General features: G+C 38.7%; 1 protein-coding gene across 4 annotated transcripts in view; it reads right to left on the bottom strand.

The window, feature by feature from the left end:
- Nucleotides 1–19,852: 19,852 nt before the first annotated feature.
- The window catches only part of LOC6053464 (probable G-protein coupled receptor Mth-like 1), a 234,845-nt gene continuing 232,316 nt past the window's right edge, over nt 19,853–22,381 (bottom strand). For all 4 annotated transcript variants that reach the window (XM_038251412.1, XM_038251414.1, XM_038251411.1 and 1 more), the window contains exon 8: nt 19,853–21,975. In XM_038251412.1, the coding sequence (XP_038107340.1) occupies nt 21,748–21,975 (228 nt within the window). In that variant the 3' untranslated portion in view covers nt 19,853–21,747. The remainder of the gene's footprint in view (nt 21,976–22,381) is intronic.

Below are 22,381 nucleotides of genomic sequence, written 5' to 3' on the forward strand. Positions count from 1 at the left end.
ATTCCGTCTCTCAGCAACGCCACCACCTCACAATAATTGTCATTCATGTGTCATTCGGGTTTGATTGCATCTGCTGCAATTAAAATGCATCACGTGGGAAAAAAGCGGGCCTGCTTCGATGGCACGCGCGTTTTTCCACTCAAAGTTTGAGTTTTCGCGACGACTGTCAACGCGCTGGTGGCGCCACCACACTGCCCATAATTGAAAATTCGGCTATTATGCCAAATCAAGTATTCCGAAAAAAACGCGTTTTAGTGTTTGTCACAAAATCTCCGTCAAGGCTATTTCCCATAAGAGTGGCATATTAGCCGTTTGGTTTTTCGCATCGGCAGCCAAGTGTGAACACTATTTCAGTAAAATTCAAGTTCCAGAAAATGCGTTGGAACATTCTCTATAACCTGGTGCTAATATCTCGTTTTTGCCAAAAGTGGATATTAGTCGTTTTTTCAATGGTGGGCAGCACATTCGGATGGTCAAAATGTGTCCTCCGTGGTCAAGTGACGGAATCGACAGAAGAGCGTCTGAAGCTCTGGATGCTGGGTACGTCTGCGATGGCCACAGCGGAAAACAAGAGGAGAAATAGCCCCAGAGCAGTTATGCGAACGTGATGGATATTCATAATTGAAAGACAGATGGCGCGCAACTGTAAAAATAATGCATTGATGGCAGATTCGTTAAAAGTTTGGTTGAATTGAAAAAAAAAATTGGAATTTCTAAAGACAAAAGCAAAAAAAACGAGTTTTCCAAAAAAAAAACTGGCAACACTGCCAGTCATAACTCGTCCCAGGATATTCAATGGGTGTCACGTCCAGCAAATGGGAAATAAAGCTGCACTGCATGATTCGAATAGGTAAAATCCATCACCCGGAGAGGACTATAGCACTTCTCGAAAGGTTTGGGCGATTGAAACAATAAATTTAAAAAAAAGTAGAGAACGAGATATTCCAAATTGGGTTCGGCTTCGCCTCACGGCTCCGGGTCAAGTGTTGCCAGACCGGAATTCGCGTCGGTGAAATTGATTTTTAATGTGCGAATCAAAGCATTACCATTAATTTTTATACCATACTTTCTCATTAGTGCTGCCGGGGAACCGAGGCTTGTTTGTGCCGAGCCACGTGTTCCACACCCACAAGTTTGAAGAGAAAAAAAACACAGAGAAGGAGAAAATAGAGCCCGGTTAAGCCCTCGGGAGATAGCTTAATCTAAGAGGGTTTTTTTTATAGGTCTTCAATCCACACAAAGCCTCCTCCTCCTCGACTTGGCAAATAAGGTGTGGGCCGTAGGCCGTACACAACTTTTTAATAAATCGCCTCGGAAGCGTAGGAGAAAAGTACTTTTCTACGTTTGCCGCCACTTCAATGCTTTGGCAAGGCTGCCGAAATGCACTTTCTCGAACGGTCCAACACTATGCAAATTTAATTTTCTACCTTCAGGCCAACAAACCTTTTAAAGAGCGCAAAAACTTTGTCCTTTATCAAATTAAATCTGCTCACAGCGCAGTGTTCCCAGCAAAATCGATTTCCATTCATCATAGTAGCCCACGTCGTTAAACCAAAGCCCGCCTACTATTAACAACAAATTCAATTATTCGCAAATTGATGGCAACAATGTCCGTTCAGCAGCGCTCCACCATTATCGAGCCCCGCGACGCTCATAACTGTCAAATGAGGCGGACAAATTTACAGCAGGGCACACACGGAGTCCCAAAGGAGCTGGCAGCACGGTGTGCTGATTTACGACCTCAGAGAGTTGGACCGGGGTCGAGCAGCACGCACGGGTCCATTGAGCGATAATTAATTGGATGCTGCTGCATTGTTTTGGGCTTGCATTGGATGCACCTTTGTTGTTGTTGTGTGCATGTTGGTCGGAATGGTCATTTGACGGGGAGCAGGTGCGTTGAATGGCCAGCAGTAGGGATAAATTGAAACATTTGGAAGCTATTAGTGCATGCAATTGGTAATGAGAGACGTGATCAGTTAAAATTAACATTACCATTTTAACGTGCTCATTAGCAATTTTCGAAAACTGTTGAGCAAATTTTTCTATTTAAGCTGATTTATAACTGAATCAGCAAACAATGCCTTCATACTAATCACTTGCCGTAACTCAAACAGTTCATCTCAAAGCAATTTCGCAAAATCAATACACAATACACAATTCGTCTTCGACCCGCATCCAGCACTCATCTTTGATCTCGCTTGAAAACAGGCCGAGTTTGTTTGAATTTCGGAGAAAATTTCATTTCGTATTCCTCGAGGCACCACTCCAGTTTCTATCTGCTCCTATCCTATTTTGCCTGTCCAAAATAAGGACACGTTCTGCCAACACGGCGCGGAAAATACATTTGCTTCGTCGCGAGAGAGCAAGTTGTGTGCTGTGTCGTTGTTTATCTTTCGAGTTTTCCGCATCGGTACCTCGCCGATTTCTCACTGATGACTGTTTTCAAACTACATAACTAGATTCGCGAATGCATTTGTACCTCGTATGGGGGAGAAAATTCTATCACTAGTGCTGCTGATGCTTCTGCTGATGCTGAAAATTTGTTTTTGGATGCTGCCAAAAGGTATGATGCATCGCGTTTCTCATTTTTCCCCATTTGGCAAATTCAGCAAAGTTGAAATGAAGTTCATATCAACTCTCAGTTTGAATGTTATTTAGAAACATGATTTTCAGAAAAAAAAAATCACGAACAAAATTTAACGAAAGTTTTAAAAAAGACAGAAATTCTCTTTGAAATTTTGTTTAACAACATGAATACTTTTTCTAACTCGAGCATTCAACCTTATCGGGAAAAGTATATCATTCGGCGAGTTGTGCTCCTGCGGCAAAGTGACTCAACGTGCAAGAGACAGAGCGCTCACTGTTTCAACGTGAATTGCTTTGACTGCACAATAAGCAAAATCGAAACAAGCGAAAAAAAACTGTTTTTGCTGAACTTTCGGAAAACGCAGAAGTTTTCCACCTTCCACAAAAGCGAGTGCAGGTAATTTTCCCGTCGAAACACAAAAGCACTAGTACAACAGACGCGGGCATTGTTGTCCTCTCTAGGTGCCTTTTCCCGCTGAATTGAGTTGGTTGAATGCGAAACGAACGTGCCTTCATTGATCGATTCTTCTGACGTGGGTTCTGGATGCTGCGGTGAACATTTTGGCCAATTTGGTATCCGTTGATCGAGAAGGGGAAAAAGTGTCAACGCGGAAACCTGTTGTTTTCAGGTGTAGCCAACAATACAATCCAATTGGTGAGCTTGTAACAGTTTGATTGCAGAGATTGAAAAAAGATACTCACTTTTTACTAATTTGCATATTTTAGAAAACTTTTTTTTTACATTTGATTTTCAGCAATTCCATATAAAAGTTCAATAAAAATCAATAAGATGAACCTTAATTGGTCAGGAGGTTCTTCGACTCAAATATATAGACAAGTTTTTTTTTGTAGTTACCAACTCAAACGAAATTGGGAAAAGTTGCCCCAACCCCTCTTCGATTTGCGAGAAACTTTCTCTTAAGGGGTAACGTTTGTCCCTGATCACGAATCCATTTTTGAACAAGAGCAATTCCAGCTCAAATCGAGCCAAACATTTCATTAGGGCACAAAACCAAAACGTAAACATTCGGGATTATTCCACTATTCCATTCATTAGTACACTCCCTACATGCCCTCCAAGAATCAGATTGATAACAAACAATTTCCTATTGAAAAAATCAAAAACACAAATGGGCACATAACCATGTTCACTCCAAACCAGAAAAAAAAGTTCGATTGGCCCTTTTCTTTTTTGTTAGTTTTTCGTGGTTAAGGAACATTCTATGTTATAAAGTGAACTTTTCATGCATTCTTAACACTAATTCACTTCAAAAAAAAGTTTGGTTTACTTTTCACCAACGATTTCTGCAGAGAAAAACTTCGTCAAAAAACAATATTTAATACGGTCCCGCGGCTGTTGTTCAGTACACTTTTGAAGAATTTTTATGTTTCACATACCTTATCTACACTATTCAATCACAAAACTTCACCAAGATTCAAAATTTCTACTGAATTCCTGATTATTTCTAACTAGACAAAAGGGCCCGTAAACATAATTCAAAACAACAATCAGGTGACAGCGCTTTAGTGCCCTTTCAGCTCTCTTCGAAATTGCATTTAGAAAGGGCCCATTATGAACAACAGTTGGAAAGTTAAAAGGGCCCAATAACTTTTTTTTTTAAATTATGAGTTTTATTGCGAAAATCAACAAATATCAAGAAGCATTTAAGCAGAGTTGAGGATAATGATGTGTTTTATCGTATCATCAGTAAAAATACCATCAGTCAAGCTTCTTTTTTAAATAGGAATTGAAACAAGTTGTCCACTTTTTGCAAGCGATTTTCTCGAATCGAGATTTTTGGTTTTGTGCGCTAATGAAATGTTTGGCTCGAAATCAGGAATTTTTCTGGTACTTTTGTACCCGACCATCTCCGATTTCAATGAAACTTTGTAGAAATGCTATCCTGGGCCTATATAAGCCATTTGTGTGTGTATATGGAGCCAATAGTACTCGAAAATAACATTTGAGAAGGGCGCAAGGTATTTAAATATTTTTGTATTTTGCAATTTAAAAATTACTGTATCTCGAAGCCGTTGCATCGTATCAAAAAGTGGTCAAAGAAAAACTTGTAGGAAATTGGACGGGCTTTCTGAAAAAAATACACTTAAACAAAAATACACGCCAAATCTATGAGATTTTTTGATTTTTAAGTCCAAAACTAAAATTTAAAGGTGATGTCACGATTTTTTCTCGTTCAAAATTTTTGAGGAAATAGCCTAAATTGTTACCAAAAGACTGACGAAAAATGCAGGATGGTATGTCTCTTCTAAAAAATACAAAAACCATTTACTAAAACTATTTTTTTTGAAAAGTGGTCCAGTAGTGGGGATCCCAGACAATTTTACATAGAAGTCTCCATATTGACCATTGTCCTATGTCCAATCCTTGGGAAGATGCAGCGGTTTTAAATAAAAATGTTGAAAAAACGGGCAATGTCTATAAGACAGACTTGGGTTTTCAGTCTCGTAAATATTTTTACCGGAAAGCTCGTCCAATTTCCCATAAGTTTGCCTTTGACAGCATTTCAATTGGATGTAAGGGCTTACAGATACAAGCTTAATTGCATTGCTAATAACTGAACATAGTATATTTTTTTCAGTGTGGTAGAAACCAGGACAGTAAATTTGCTTACGTAAATATAAAAACGATATAAATCAAAAAGCTGTCAAAAGCAAACTTATAGAAAATTGGACGAGCTTTCCGGTAAAAATATTTACGAGACTGAAAAACCAAGTCTGTCATATAGAAATTGCCGAGAACCACCAAAAAACCCGTTTTTTCAACATTTTTATTTTTTAAACCGCTGTATCTTCCCAAGGATTAGACAAAGGACAGTGGTCAATATAGAGACTTTTATGTAAAATTGTCTGGAGAATCGATCCCCAATACTGGTTTTAAAAAATTTTGAGGTTTAGACCACATTTCAAAAAAATATTTTTAGTAAATGGTTTTTGTATTTTTTTTAGAAGAGACATACCATCCTGCATTTTTCATCAGTCTTTTGGTAACATTTTAGGCTATTTCCTCAAAAATTTTGAACGAAAAAAATCGTGACGTCACCTTTAAATTTAAGTTTAAGACTTAAACATAAAAAAATGTCAGTGATGTGGCGTGTATTTTTGTTTCAGTGTATTTTTTTCTGAAAGCCCGTCCAATTTCCTACAAGTTTGTCTTTGACCACTTTTTGATACGACGCAACGGCTTCGAGATACAGTAATTTTAAAATTACAAAATACAAAAATATTTAAATACCTTACTCCCTCCTCGAATGTTATTTTCGAGTAATTTTGGCTCCATATACACAAAAATGGCTCATATAGGCCCAGGATAACATGTCTACAAAGTTTCAATGAAATCGGAGAGGGTCGGGCACAAAAGTACCAGAAAAATTCCTGATTTGAGCTGGAACTGCTCACAAGCGAAAAAAGAGGTGTTTTTTAATAATTTGCAGCCTGAAACGGTGATGAGACAGAAATTTGGTGTCAAAGGGACTTTTATGTAAAATTAGACGCCCGATTTGATGGCGTACTCAGAATTTTGAAAAAAACCTATTTTTTTTATCAAAAATAAAACAAAAACAAAATTTTTGCACATATAATGTTTAGGGAAGTTTAATGTACTTTTTGAATCTACATTGACTCAGAAAGGTATTTTTTCATTTAGAATAAAACAAATATTTTAAAATTTCGTGTTTTATTTTCTAACTTTACAGCGTTGTTTTTAAAGTGTAACAACAAAGTTGTTGTGTTCTACAAAATTGTAGAGCAGACAATTATAAAAAAATGATTTTTAAAAATGAGGGATTTGCCTATAAACATCAAGAATTATCGCGATTTTACGAAAAAGGGTTTTGATAAAGTTATTTTTTGCGTTTCTTATGTTTCATCGTCGCGGGTGACTATGAACGGCCATGATCAACGACGACCAACTTCTTCGATAACTCGTGATTTTTTACAAGCAACGAACCTTAGGCGTCATCCATAAAGTATGTCACGCTCAGCGCCGTACCTAGGGGTTGGCGCAGTTGGCGACCGCCAAGGGCGCCAGCCCTTGGGGGGCGCCGAAATCGGTGATTGTACAAAACTTTCATGTCAGCTATAACATCCTCATTAGATATTTGAAACAGAAAGGGCGCCGAATTATAAAATAGAATGACAAATAACTAGATAATTTGGTTTAAAACATAAAAAAAAATTTTAGAGGCGTCAAAGTCAATTGTATGAATATTTCTACTGAAGTGTTCTGAAATGTATACTTAATGCTAAATTTATTTTTTCATCAAAGAAGGGGCGCTCAAGTGGCAGAAAGTTAAAGGAGTTCTAGAAGAGCTTCTCAAAATAAATACACGTTAAAGTTTGGACCGTAGTATAATGAAGTTTAAGTCATACATTCCAGACTAAAAAAAATGTCCAACTATATGTTATTTTCACGTTAATTTGGCTGTGAATCACAATCAGCCAAATTGTGAAAAAGTATGGTCATATTTTTTAGCTTCTTTGAAAAAGGATTAATTTTAACTTAAAAAAATGTCTTTTGAAATTTTTACGCTATCGAGTAAAAAAATGGCCTTTGAAAAATTTTCAGCTCGATTTCCCCTTTTAAATCAACTTTGTGCATAAGACTCTTTTTCAAAATACTAGAGTTTTAAATTGGAAAACTGCTGTAAATTTTCACCAATAAAACCAACATTATATGTTCAAGAAAAAAAAATGGACAGGTGTATAATGCATTTTAAAACACTTTTTTCATTCAAATATTAAAACCGTGGCCTATAATTTCATTTTTTTTATTTTTGGGTCAGAGTCGAGGGACATAAATTTCAAAAAATATTTGCAAAGGCCTAAATTAATTTGGAAATTTTGATCTGCCGCTGCATGTTGAAAAATTATAATTCGATACTGGTGTGCTTTTTTGAACTTAGCTTGCTGGAATTCCTATCTAGATAGAACAAGAGAGCACACGGGCATTGAATTATTTTTTTTCAATTTTGAAGGAGTATTTTTTGTCCTTTTTTCGTTGTAATTAACGAAATAAAATCCAAAGCCAAATTAGCTCTTATTTTACGAATCCGGGAAAGTTCTTTGGGAGCGTTCTTTTATTACGTAACGCGAAAAATCGGACTTTTAGACCCCCAACAAAACAAAATTTCCATACAAATTTTAAAAATTTTGTATGGAGCATAACACGGCCTCCGACCCCCCCTCCCCCCTACTGCGTTACGTAATAAAAGAACGCTCCCTTTGCTTATACAATCACATTAGACCGATTCTTCAGCTCCTTTTAAAAAAAATCAGCGTTTTGGCTGTAGTGGCAAAATAAAAGAAGAAACGCCCCAATGTTATTACATATTTGGAAAGACAATTGATTTTCCTACAAAGAAATGTCATGTACAATGAACCATATAGTACCTGTGCTTCCCCTAAAATGAAAATGTAGCGTGACGGGACAACATCGTAAAACTGGACCTTTAAAAGGTACACTACAACAATCGCTACAGTTTGCCAGGTTGATTCTTAAAAACTTTTGCTCTTCTACACATTATCACAAGTTGAAAAACGAATCTTTTGCTCCTTGAACTGAACGAATTGGTTGAAATTTGAGATTTTGCCAGCCATTTCTTTCGTTGTCTTGAAAGGAGCAGATTTATGAAAAAACTCCTCTCCTATTCAATGGTTTGCAGACCATAGATCGTCAATATTTTTGGCTTTTGATGTAAGAAAACGCATATAAAACACATTGCAATTATTGAATCATAATAAAAATAAAATCATTCATATCAAAAATCACATTGAAAATTGAAAAAAGTTACATTTTAGCTTCGCTAAGAATCGGTCATTAATATTAAATCAGATCAAATTATGCAGGCTTAAAATATAAAATTAGCTAACAAGTTTTAGGCAAATTTATCATGATTGAGCATTTAATTCTGTGCATTTATCTTAAAAATAAATTTAAAAAAATAAAAACCTGCTATCATTATCGTTACCAACTTAATTCCTTTACTAAATTTTCAATTCAACCTATCTCATATTATTTGAAAAATAAAACATAAAATAACTGTGTTTCTGAATTTAACTATAAAAAGGTCTCCAATTGCAATTATAAAATCAAAACTCATACTGAAGTAATCATTGAAAATTAATATCAATTTATCAAAATGCTTGTAAATTTGGGAGGGGCGCCAAATTGATGTTTCGCCAAGGGCGCCGTGGACCCAAGGTACGGCTCTGGTCACGCTCTAAGAGGGGAGGGGGGTTAGAGCAAGTGTGACATTGCGGGTTGTAAGTATAAGAAAAGCGTGACAAAGGGGGGGAGGGGGTACATTTTGGCTGATTTTAGCGTGACGTACTTTATGGATGAAGCCTTATGTTATTATATCAAATTATTTGTAATTATTTACACTACAAATTTGTAGCACATTGCTACACTCTAAAAAATAATCCTGCAAAGTTAGAAAAAACACGAAATTTTAAAATGAAAAAAATTGTTCTAAATAAAAATAATGACCCTTCTGGGTCAATGTAGATTCGAAAAGTACATTAAATTTCCCTAAAAATGACATATTCCAAAAAAAATTACGGTTGAGTAACGAAAAACGGCAGAGTTTTCAAACTTTTTCAGAGTTTTTTTTCGATGAAAAATACGTTTTTTTCGGAATTTTAAGTACGCCATCAAATCGGGCGTCCAATTTTACTTAAAAGTTTCTTTGACACCAAATTTCAATCTCATCACCGTTTCAGGCTGCAAATTATTGAAAAACACCTCTTTTTTCGTATGTTCAAAAATGAAGGGGGTCGTACCGCCCCTCCGTCACGAGATAGCAAAAAAACGGACCTCAGATTCGTGATCAGGGACAAACGTTATCTCTTAGGACAAAGTTTCACGCAAAACGAAGGGGTCGGGGCTACTGCAGTGTGAGTTGGCGGCGAATTACCCATTCCAAAAATCTACAAAAATCCATGCACTTCGATTTTTCGTTACCTTTTGTCACTAATACATGTTTTTTTCCAGAGCCAAACTTTGAAGGTCTATCTAGAGCTATAGAAAACTCAAAAACTTAATGTGAAATGTGAAAATTAGCTGAAAGTCTCTATTCAAATAAAAAATCCCTTGAAATAATTAAATAATCTTGAAAAAATGGATCATGAATCCAATTTCCCCCTCTTGTGCAACATAGTACAATTGCAATTAATTTTCTCGTACATGAAAAAAAAACATTCCCATAAATTTTGTCCATAAGTACTCGCATGGCGAGCCCCCATCTTTTTCCACGTGGTCACACCAACAAACCAGCCTACTTCAATTACCGCCGAACGTGTCCCCATGAGCTAACTTCACGCGACACAAATTCTAGCCCTCACAGCCTGCTGCTAACGCAACATACATGTAGGAAAACAAATTAGACGCGTTTTAAATACCCTCCAGAGAGGGCACCACCAGTGCCCCTAAATTTATGCTACTTATCAGCACGAAACACATTGTGCGTGCGTGTGTGATTTAATGGGGGATATTTCCTGATATGAGCGTGACGGGAATCGTTTGGGATCCCCGGATCCGGAGATGTTGGATAAATTGATTGCCTTTTTGAAGGTAGCCCAAGTGGGGGCGGGTCCAATCTAATCAAAGTTTGACCGGTAAGTTTTCCAATTAATTGATGCTGATAGCAGATGTTCTTGATTGGCAGTTTGATTTACAGCTCTGACATAGAATTTTGATTAGAATTGTTTGTGGAAAGTTCTAAAATAAGCATGCATGCAAATTTAAAGTCATCTCGACTGTCCAACCGTGTTTAACCCTTGACTATTTGCTGTCTGTCGTGTTGTGGTTCCACAACATAACCTCAAACGTTTAGGGCTGTGAAAGTGCTCACCTTTGCCCTCGAAACAAATATTCACAGCCAGACAGACTGAGGACAGAGATGTTTCAGATGACCACAACCCTTCTCTCCTTGCTTGTCGAGACCACAACCTGTTTGCGACATTCGTGCAGACAAATTTCACCGTAATTTGAGGTTATGTTCTTAAACGTCTGTTCGTGGCAAATTAAACGTTAGAATTTTAACAACAAATTCCTCAACTTGATGGCCAAATCGCCATTTCCCCGTTGATTGATAGTAAATTATGTTCCCTTATGTTCCCTCATCCAAGTCCCAAGTCTCATGTTTGCATTCCTTAGCTGGCGTTGGCGTGCCAACGAAATGGCCATTAACGGACGGTTATGACTTACTGATGAGATGCAGGTTTTGCCCCCCGTCCCCCTCCTCATGTTCTTCCCTCTTCTAAGAACGCCGTCAATGCCCATTACCGGTCATCAACGAGGGCGAGAAGAATTTGCAGAATCTCTTGCACAAGTTTCTGCCCTTTTTTCGGTGAACTTTGCACCTTCTGCTCATCAGCACCGGAGTAACTCCTTTTGAAGAAGCTCCCCTTTTGCTAGTGAGGCGAACAGAATTAAATTAACAGCTCCCACTTGGGGGGTACCCTCTCTGGGAAAAGGGGGTGAAATGAGTTAAATATCGTTTTGTGTGAATATGTTTTCTGCTAAAAAAAAAATCTGATCATTTGTTGACAAAAATGATAAAAAATTATTCAAATCCGAAAAAACAAATGGACTGTCTCTTTCACCCAACTTCACCCATTGGCGATCTACGATTTGATGGTGAAGATAAGTGGCAGCCGTGCTAAATGGGTACTCGTTTGGCAAATTACGGGATGAATTTTGCTGCGAAATAAGTTGAAAAAATTACTGCAGCTGCTGCTTGAAAGCAAAACTGTGGAAAATTAACGCTGCTAATCAAAATTGACGAGGCGTTGAAGGTGGTAATATTTTAAATTTACAAATCGTAATGAAAAAGGGTATCAATTGGGTCCTAAAATTAATCTTAAATTTGTGATATTATTGTTCACAACGATAATTTTTTTTTTCTGAGTACAATGATCCTTTGAACGTGTTTAGAAATTTTGGATACTTATCATTGCAAAACAAACTGGACAGGTGTATAATGCAGTTTAAAACACTTTTTTCATTGAAATGTAAAAAACCATGGCCTGAAATCTCATTTTTTTTTGTTTGTCAGCCCCTCTACTTTGGTTAGAGTCGAGGACATAAACTTCAAAAAATATTTGCAACGGCCTTATACGTTTTCCAAAAAGTAAAGAAGCAATAAATTATTGAAATTTTGCGATTTTTCAATCTAAAAGGACACACAGAAGCTTTTTGTTCGCAACATTGAACTTTTAGATAGAAAATCGGAGAAAAACATAATGATTTAAATTTTTCTTTAAAAAATGCAGTGCAAGTCAATTGATAACATGTTCCTTTTTGTTACCTAGAAGATTGATGTTTAGATTCTCAAATAATCTCACTCATAATTTTACATTAGATCATTGTTTACTGATAAATAACTTAAAATTTCATAATAGAGCAATTCTATTTGAAATTAGCTGATTTCATGCTATTTTTAATTTTTCAGACTATTGATTTGTTTCAAATTGTATGACATCCCTATGACAAAATATGGCATATGGGTCATTCCAGGTCAACTGAGTACACTTTTGGACTCAACCTTCACCGATTTTGACCAAACTTGGAGGTAACGTTCATCTATCGATAGTTAATAGAAATTCCGAGTTTGGAGCTGATTAGACCATCCCTATGTTTTTGGCACCGCCCTCTTTTTTGACGATTTTCTAAAAAACTTTTTTTTCTTTTAATCATAACTTTGCAACTATTTGAGCAAAAGACTTTCTACAGGTTGAATTTTAAGGAAAATTGTCCAAGGAATTCGATAAATTAAAATTTACTGCCTACTAATATTATATTTAAATGTTTTAAGTATTAAAAATCAATTTTGACCAATTCCTTATGTTTTTATTTGTTTTATTTTATCACCATCGTATTCCCCAGACAATTTTACATTATAATCAATGTAGACCTCAAACTAAAATGAACTATTCGCGAGATACAGCGGTTTTACTGAAAAAAGTTTGATTTTGCGCTGCACTCTGTCCTATGAATTCAAATCCAAAATAAGTTTCTCACATATAAAAACCGAACTATGCGGGATTCATCCCTTTTCGTTGAAAAGTACACCATGTACTTCCAAGTGCTGCGCAAAATCATACCTTTTTTCAGTAAAATGGCTGTATCTCGCCAATAGTTCGTTTTAGTTTGAGGTCTACATTGATTATTACGTAAAATTGTCCGGGGAACACGAAGGTGATAAAATAAATCAAATAAAAATATAAGGTACAGGTCAAAATTGAATTTTAATACTTAAAACGTTAAAATATAATATGAATGGGCATTTAAGGGCTAAAATTTTATTTTTATCGAATTCCTTGGACAATTTTCTATAAAATGCAACCTATAGAAAGTATTTTGCTCAAGTATATGCAAAGTTATGATTAAAAGAAAAAAAAGTTTTTTTTCAGGAAATCGTCAAAAAAGAGGGCGGTGCTAAAAATAGAGGGAGGGTCGGATCAGCACCAAACATGGGATTTCTGTTAACAATCGATAGATGAACGTTCCCTCCATGTTTGGTCCAAATCGGTGAAGGTCAAGTCCAAAAGTCTACTCAGTTGAGATTGAATGACCCATATTGCTCAATTTGTTCGTCCATAAAATTTTCTTTGCATTTTTGAATGCTTGCCATATAAAATTGAAACATTAATATTCGAATATATTTATCTTGGGAAGAAATTTATCGACCGATTTGGAGTTTTCAGCAAAGTTTTTGGTATTCATAACGGGAAACTCAGGAAAAACAGAAACACTTGTGATCGGTTTCGTGTCTTTGTTTTGATAAGGGCTGATCAGAAAAAAAATGGTAAAAGGAAAAAAATGCCGTTTTTATTTTTTTATCATATTTCAATAAAACTTGCAAACGAAAAGTACTTAACAGATTTTTTAAAAAAAAAACCGATTTTAAGGCAAAGACTCTTCATGTTTAATTTTAACTGAAAAAAAATCCATATTTTTTTCGAATCGTTGAGAAAATTTCCTACAATGAAGATCGAACCTCTGGGTGCTGATATCTTTACAAAATTTTCATTTTTAAGATTTTAGAATCATTTCAAACATTCCAAAAAGGCTCAACATTTAATATTATATTTGATCTTTTTGAATTGTGAGTCTTGATTAGAAATTTTTTGATATTTTTTTCCAAAATTAAAAAAAAAACGATTCTCCGTTTTAATTGTTCGATGTCTGTTCCGAAACCAATAAAAATCGAAATATTGTCCAATAACAAGGCTAAAACAGCTGTCCCGATTCACTTCAAGGCTCCCAATTAGGCTCAGATGAAGAAAGTAATCTACTATTTTTGATAAAGTGCAACGTTTTCAATTTATAGCCAAGGATTTTTTAAGTTAAAATTAAATAAATTTAAGATTTTTGGAATAATTTCTTTACTTTTTTATAAATACATTGGTATAAAGAAGAAATAAAATAAGGTAAACGAGTTGTTCTGTGTTTTTTTCAATTTGCCTTCAATATTCAGCTGCCGATATTTCAGCAACTTTTGGTCCATTTTTGACAAAGAACTTTGTCTTAGGGCTCTATACAAGGGTAGCAATCCAGATTTTTCGCGAAGCGAAATGTAACGCGTAGAAGCAAATTTTCGAAAAAAGTGCAAGATTTCAAACGATTGTATCTTTTTTCCCTCTCGACCAATTTGAACGTTTTACCCACCAAACGAAAGGGGAAGACTTACTTAATGATCTTAAAACATGTTTATTACAGTACTTATTTATTTAAGTACTTAAAAGTTAACATAAAACTACTAAAGAATAGCGAACGCTGATTGGTCAAGCGCAACCTTTCCCGAACACATTAATCAGATTCAAGTATCTAGCACTTAGCAAATTTTGCCTTGCCTCCTCCTTCCGTGGAACTGTCACGCGAGAATGTAGCACCATGGTTGCAACATGCCGTGCGATACTATTTAAGTTAGCACTTAGCCTCAGACAAATTCAGTGCCTACCGAGGTTTCATCCGAAGCGGACCTCGCGTTGGTTGTTTAAATGCTCACACATACATAATTTTCGGATCGTCGACGAGCCAACAAAACTCGGCTCGGTCGGTCCTGAAAAGTCATTCTACGTCGACGAGAACACATCAGAAGCAGATGGCCTGGTGGCCCGGTAGCAGACGGCCTGGAGGTCTGGGAGCAGATGGCTTGGAGGCAAGGACCAGCTAAGACATGGTAGTCGCGGGAGTCGATCATTGGAACTGGCCACCACCTGGACTGGAGTGGCCGGAGGCCCCAGGGATGTTCCGATGGGGGGACATTTTCCAGACCGTAAGAGTTGGGGCAATATGGGTATCAAACTTTATGGTTTTTGCTACTGGACATAAAATTTGACATTTCGGCAGTAGTGGCCATAAACCGGAGTGGCCGGAGGCCCCGGGGATGTTCCGATGGGGGGACATTTGCAGAACCATCAGAGTAGGGGCAATATGGGTATCAAACATTATGGTTTTTGATACTGGACATGAAATTTGCCATTTCGGCAGTAGTGGCCATAAACCGGAGTGGCCGGAGGCCCCGGGGATGTTCCGATGGGGGGACATTTTCCGGACCGTAAGAGTTGGGGCAATATGGGTGTCAAACTTTATGGTTTTTGATACTGGATATGAAATTTGACATTTCGGCAGTAGTGGTCACAATCTGGAGTGGCCGGAGGCCCCGGGGATGTTCCGATGGGGAGACATTTGCCGAACCATAAGAGTAGGAGCAATATGGGTGTCAAACTTTATGGTTTTTGATACTGGATATGAAATTTGACATTTCGGCAGTAGTGGCCACAATCCGGAGTGGCCGGAGGCCCCTCGGATGTTCCGATGGGGGGACATTTTCCGGACCGTAAGAGTTGGGGCAATATGGGTGTCAAACTTTATGGTTTTTGATACTGGATATGAAATTTGACATTTCGGCAGTAGTGGTCACAATCTGGAGTGGCCGGAGGCCCCGGGGATGTTCCGATGGGGAGACATTTGCCGAACCATAAGAGTAGGAGCAATATGGGTGTCAAACTTTATGGTTTTTGATACTGGATATGAAATTTGACATTTCGGCAGTAGTGGCCACAATCCGGAGTGGCCGGAGGCCCCGCGGATGTTCCGATGGGGGGACATTTGCCGGACTATAAGAGTTGGGGTAATATGGGTATCAAACCTTATGGTTTTTGATACTGGACATGAAATTTGACATTTCGGCAGTAGTGGCCACAATCCGGAGTGGCCGGAGGCCCCGAGGATGTTCTGATGGGAGGACATATGCCGAACCATAAGAGTAGGGGCAATATGGGTATCAAACTTTATGGTTTTTGATACTGAATATGTAATTTGCCATTTCGGCAGTAGTGGCCATAAACCGGAGTGGCCGGAGGCCCCGGGGATGTTCCGATGGGGGGACATTTGCTGAACCATCAGAGTAGGGGCAATATGGGTATCAAACATTATGGTTTTTGATACTGGATATGAAATTTGACATTTCGGCAGTAGTGCCCACAATCCGGAGTAGCCGGAGGCCCCGCGGATGTTCCGATTGGGGGACATTTTCCAGACCGTAAGAGTTGGGGCAATATGGGTATCAAACTATATGGTTTTTGATACTGAATGTGAAATTTGACATTTCGGCAGTAGTGGTCACAATCCGGAGTGGCCGGAGGCCCCGGGGATGTTCCGATGGGGGGACATTTGGCGGACTATAAGAGTTGGGGTAATATGGGTATCAAACATTATGGTTTTTGATACTGGACATGAAATTTGACATTTCGGCAGTAGTGGCCACAATCCGGAGTGCCGGAGGCCCCGGGGATGTTCCGATGGGGGGGACATTTTCCGGACCGTAAGAGTTGGGGCAATATGGGTATCAAACTTTATGGTTTTTGATACTGGACATGAAATTTGACATTTCGGCAGTAGTGGCCACAATCCGGAGTGGCCGGAGGCCCCGGGGATGTTCCGATGGGGGGACATTTGCCGGACCGTAAGAGTTGGGACAATATGGGTATCAAACTTTATGGTTTTTGATATTGGACATGAAATTTGACATTTCGGCAGTAGTGGCCACAATCCGGAGTGGCCGGAGGCCCCGCGGATGTTCCGATGGGAGGACATATGCCGAACCATAAGAGTAGGGCAATATGGGTATCAAACTTTATGGTTTTTGATACTGAATATGTAATTTGCCATTTCGGCAGTAGTGGCCATAAACCGGAGTGGCCGGAGGCCCCGGGGATGTTCCGATGGGGGGACATTTGCCGAACCATCAGAGTAGGGGCAATATGGGTATCAAACATTATGGTTTTTGATACTGGATATGAAATTTGACATTTCGGCAGTAGTGCCCACAATCCGGAGTGGCCGGAGGCCCCGCGGATGTTCCGATTGGGGGACATTTTCCAGACCGTAAGAGTTGGGGCAATATGGGTATCAAACTATATGGTTTTTGATACTGAATGTGAAATTTGACATTTCGGCAGTAGTGGTCACAATCCGGAGTGGCCGGAGGCCCCGGGGATGTTCCGATGGGGGGACATTTGGCGGACTATAAGAGTTGGGGTAATATGGGTATCAAACATTATGGTTTTTGATACTGGACATGAAATTTGACATTTCGGCAGTAGTGGCCACAATCCGGAGTGCCGGAGGCCCCGGGGATGTTCCGATGGGGGGACATTTGCCGGACCGTAAGAGTTGGGGCAATATGGGTATCAAACATTATGGTTTTTGATACTGGACATGAAATTTGACATTTCGGCAGTAGTGGCCACAATCCGGAGTGCCGGAGGCCCCGGGGATGTTCCGATGGGGGGACATTTGCCGGACCGTAAGAGTTGGGGCAATATGGGTATCAAACATTATGGTTTTTGATACTGGACATGAAATTTGACATTTCGGCAGTAGTGGCCACAATCCGGAGTGCCGGAGGCCCCGGGGATGTTCCGATGGGGGGACATTTGCCGGACCGTAAGAGTTGGGGCAATATGGGTATCAAACATTATGGTTTTTGATACTGGACATGAAATTTGACATTTCGGCAGTAGTGGCCACAATCCGGAGTGCCGGAGGCCCCGGGGATGTTCCGATGGGGGGACATTTGCCGGACCGTAAGAGTTGGGGCAATATGGGTATCAAACATTAAGGTTTTTGATACTGGACATGAAATTTGACATTTCGGCAGTAGTGGCCACAATCCGGAGTGGCCGGAGGCCCCGGGGATGTTCCGATGGGGGGACATTTGGCGGACTATAAGAGTTGGGGCAATATGGGTATCAAACTTTATGGTTTTTGATACTGGATATGAAATTTGACATTTCGGCAGTAGTGGTTACAATCCGGAGTGGCCGGAGGCCCCGCGGATGTTCCGATGGGGGGACATTTGCCGGACCGTAAGAGTTGGGGCAATATGGGTATCAAACATTATGGTTTTTGATACTGGACATGAAATTTGACATTTCGGCAGTAGTGGCCACAATCCGGAGTGCCGGAGGCCCCGGGGGTGTTCCGATGGGGGGGACATTTTCCGGACCGTAAGAGTTGAGGCAATATGGGTATCAAACTTTATGGTTTTTGATACTGGACATGAAATTTGACATTTCGGCAGTAGTGGCCACCATCCGGAGTGGCCGGAGGCCCCGGGGATGTTCCGATGGGGGGACATTTGCCGGACCGTAAGAGTTGGGACAATATGGGTATCAAACTTTATGGTTTTTGATACTGGACATGAAATTTGACATTTCGGCAGTAGTGGCCACAATCCGGAGTGGCCGGAGGCCCCGCGGATGTTCCGATGGGAGGACATATGCCGAACCATAAGAGTAGGGGCAATATGGGTATCAAACTTTATGGTTTTTGATACTGGATATGAAATTTGACATTTCGGCAGTAGTGGCCACAATCCGGAGTGGCCGGAGGCCCCGAGGATGTTCCGATGGGGGGACATTTGCCGAACCATAAGAGTAGAGGCAATATGGGTATCAAACTTTATGGTTTTTGATACTGGATATGAAATTTGACATTTCGGCAGTAGTGGCCACAATCAGGAGTGGCCGGAGGCCCGGGGATGTTCCGAGGGGCGGGGACATTTGCCGAACCATAAAAGTAGGGGCAATATGGGTATCAAACTTTATGATTTTTGATACTGGATATGAAATTTGACATTTCAGCAGCAGTGGCCACAAACCGAAGTGGCCGGAGGCCCCGGGGATGTTCCGATGGGAGGACATTTGCCGAACCATAAGAGTTGAGGCAATATGGGTATCAAACTTTATGATTTTTGATACTAGATATGAAATTTGACATTTCAGCAGAAGTGGCCACAATCCGAAGTGGCCGGAGGCCACGGTGATGTTCCGATGGGGGGACATTTGCCGAACCATAAGAGTAGGGGCAAAATGGGTATCAATTTTTATGGTAATTATGAATCTAGTGAATCTTGGGAAATTTGGACCAGACAATGTAATCGAAAATTTCAACAACCATCTTGCAAAGTTCTTTGTCATACTGGTCATGTGTAACATAACCACCTGCACCTTTTTTGTTTAGAATTAAAAGAAAAAAATTCTGATTGATTTGGTGTCTTCGGCAAAGTAAAAGTTTATAACTGGGACATTTCGGAAAAAATAATAGGTGCACGGAAACAAGTTATTTATACTAAAATTAAAATTCCCAACATTCATATTTTTCATTTTTGAAATTTGTTGACTTTTTTAAGGAACTTAAAATATCTTCCTTTGTGTCAGGGTTTCGAATTTGCAGAATTTGAAGATGAATTAGAAAAATGACGATATTCGAAAAAAAAACTAAAATATTGTCAAACAAAATTTCAAAAATCATTTTTTGGTGCAAAATCAAATTCGATATCGAGAATTAGTGTTCACTTTTGTTTTGACAGCGTGCACCGTTTTCAAGATAAAGAAATTTTAAGGTGAAATTTATGGACAAATGATCACTGTCTTGCAATTCAAAAATACTTCATATAGGAAAAGCCCCCCTGAAAAAACAATTTTCATTTGTTGACATTGTTGATCGAATTGCTGGTTGCTGAGATACAATTTCTTGAAGTATAAATTTTTTGTTCTTTCCAATAAAAAATATTTCGAAGTCTGAAAATCTAACCATCATTTGAAAATGAATAAGATTTTTTGTAGATTTGTTCCAAAATAAGGATCTTTTTCATTTTTTTTCTGTATATGTTATGATCGATAGTTGATTGAAATTTCAAGGATATTTCGGATACAATAACAACCCTAAATGTAATTTTCAATAATTGATGTTTTATTCCAATCACGTCCTGTTTTTCGGTTCGTTTTGTTATTGTTCTCCACCTTCTACAATTCAGTTTTTTTTTCTTCAAAGACTCGTTTTTTTGCAACTTGTTTTGGTCTATCGCTTACTTGACTATTTAGCTTATGTGTATTGTTTTGTTTTGCTTTGTTTACAGTAATTATTATCAGAGAAAAATCGCGCTGCTGCTGCTGCAAGCAGCCCTGCTTTCGACACTTATCACTCTTACCAACTAGAGAGTTGTTTAATAGATGTATACTTTTCAGCTTGCATTATTTCGACTGTCTGTTTTTTATCTACTTCTATTATGCATTTTTGCGTGCAAGTTTGTTAGTCATAGCGCGTGTTACCATTTTTGTTTTGCTTGCTTATCGATTACATTTTCGGCTTTGGAGTAGAGAGAAAAAGGGGGGGGGGAGGTTACACACTTGTGGGATAAAACATTTTCGGACTACAAACGGCAAATACTGTTTAATTGTTGTTTACTTTGTTTTTGTTTACTATTGATTAGTTTCGCGTCCGCGGGCGGTATAATGCTATATAAAATCGATTTATCTCACTAATGTGTGCTTTTTCTTCTTTTTCTATCGTTAATATTATTTTTGATATAATTGAATAAATACGTTTCAAAAATTTCGTCAATAATTTCAAAGTTTTGCGGAGTTGTCGTTAGAAGCAAGAAGCTACAGATTTCTTCCGTTGTTAAAAGTTTGTGAAAATTGTGTTAACTACTGATGAGAGTGAGAGTGGGAAATGAATGATTTTACCTAGCTGCGCTTTGTTAGAGTGATACTGATAGGGTGATTTCGACTAGCGACTTCGATAGAGTGGTGTTTGTTTTACAGTTCTTTAGTAGTAGTCTCTACAGTTAAAAGTGGAAGATCTACCAAGTTTAGCGAAGATTTTGTAATTTATTTTATTTGTATTGTTTACGTCTCTCCGGTGGGATTTGACTTTTCGTGTTACACTATTCAAAAAAGCCGACTAAAAGTTCAAAACACGTCTCAAAAAGGGGGTTTACTTTATTTCGTTTTGCACTACGGGCTACAAACGCGTCAAAAATGTTACAGAAAAACTGCAGTAAACAACGACTTTTTACTTGTCCTATATGATTTGTTGACTTCCAATGTTAAATATTGTGTGTTGATTTTTCTCAGTCATTTTTTGTTTTGCGGTTTGCGCGGACTATTCTCTAAATTAAGTGATAATAAATATTACAATATTTACAGATGGGAGAAATAATACGACAGTTTGGTGTCAAAATACCGCTTTTAAAAGTAAGTATTTTAAAGGAAATACAATTCTCTTGCAATTAGTAAGCAAAGTCAAATGTGGCAAAGAATGCATTTTTACGAGGTGAGGGGTGACAAGTTTACCTTACTAATTAAAGCTCAACATCTTATCCAGAAAGTAAAACAATAAACGAGAACAAAAGCTAAGGTAACTGACCCCTTTCTTGCCCAGAGGTCGTGTCAAGAAAGGGCAGTCCAAGCGGGGGGCGGTATCAAAAATATACAGAGAAAAGCGCGGATTAACATGTACACTGAAACAAATATTTACATAAAATTAGTCGTCTCTACATTTCGCTTCCAGCTCCGCCAAAAATTCAACTCTTATTTGTCGAAACTGTTGCCCTCTTAATTCTAGGTATACTTGTTGGCAGTATTGCTGTAAATGCTTGATTAAATTTCTCCAAAAGAAAAACGTTTTTTTTTGTTTTCAAAATTTCGAAGCCCTGCTCAGCCAGCAGTCAAGTTTGTTGTGGCCTACTAGATCCCAACTTTGAATCTAGTGCAGCCCAGTATGCAGCTCGCCCCCAAAAAAACGAAGTTCTAACCTGTCATCATCGCAGTAGCCGCCGCCGTCTAACAGACCGTTTCCATGGGAACCCTGTTTGTTCCTCCGTTGGCGGTGGCATTCGCGGCCGAGTTGGTCGTCGTGGTGGTGGCCGTGTTCGTGCAGGTGTTGTTCGTAATGGACTCGCCCATCGAGGGCAGGCCGTGGCTCGAGCTCGAGTGCTGCGGGCCGTGGGTCGTGTTGGTGAACGAGCGGCCCGTCTTGGAGTTCCAGAGGCGCTTTATCGCGGACCAGACCTGGGAAAGAGGAGAGGGTTGCGGAGAAAAAAAAACGACGATGAGATTTTGGTGCAATAAATTTCAATATTGTTTGCGCTGGGTGCAGCACGGCAGGGCGGTCAGCGCCTTGTTATGGTGTTATTTAATAATTGTGAAAGTTTTTGTTTGCAAACATTAGAGTAATTAAAACGAACGGCAACGCTGAGTGGAGCCAGTGAAAAGTGAAATGGACAAATTAAGAGACCATTACCGAAATTTGGTGGACTTGTTTTTGAATATTATGCATGAATTATTCAAAAATCTGGTTTTAGTGTGTAACGGTTATATTATCAGTTTTAATTTTTTTATGGGTTCTGAAAATTTAATGATTTTATGAAGATTTATTTAGAATAAACTTCACAGAAGTTTAACTTACAAATTTATA

This window comes from Culex quinquefasciatus, chromosome 2 (genome assembly GCF_015732765.1).
Source record: "Culex quinquefasciatus strain JHB chromosome 2, VPISU_Cqui_1.0_pri_paternal, whole genome shotgun sequence".
In the NCBI taxonomy this organism is placed as follows: Eukaryota; Metazoa; Arthropoda; class Insecta; order Diptera; family Culicidae; genus Culex; species Culex quinquefasciatus.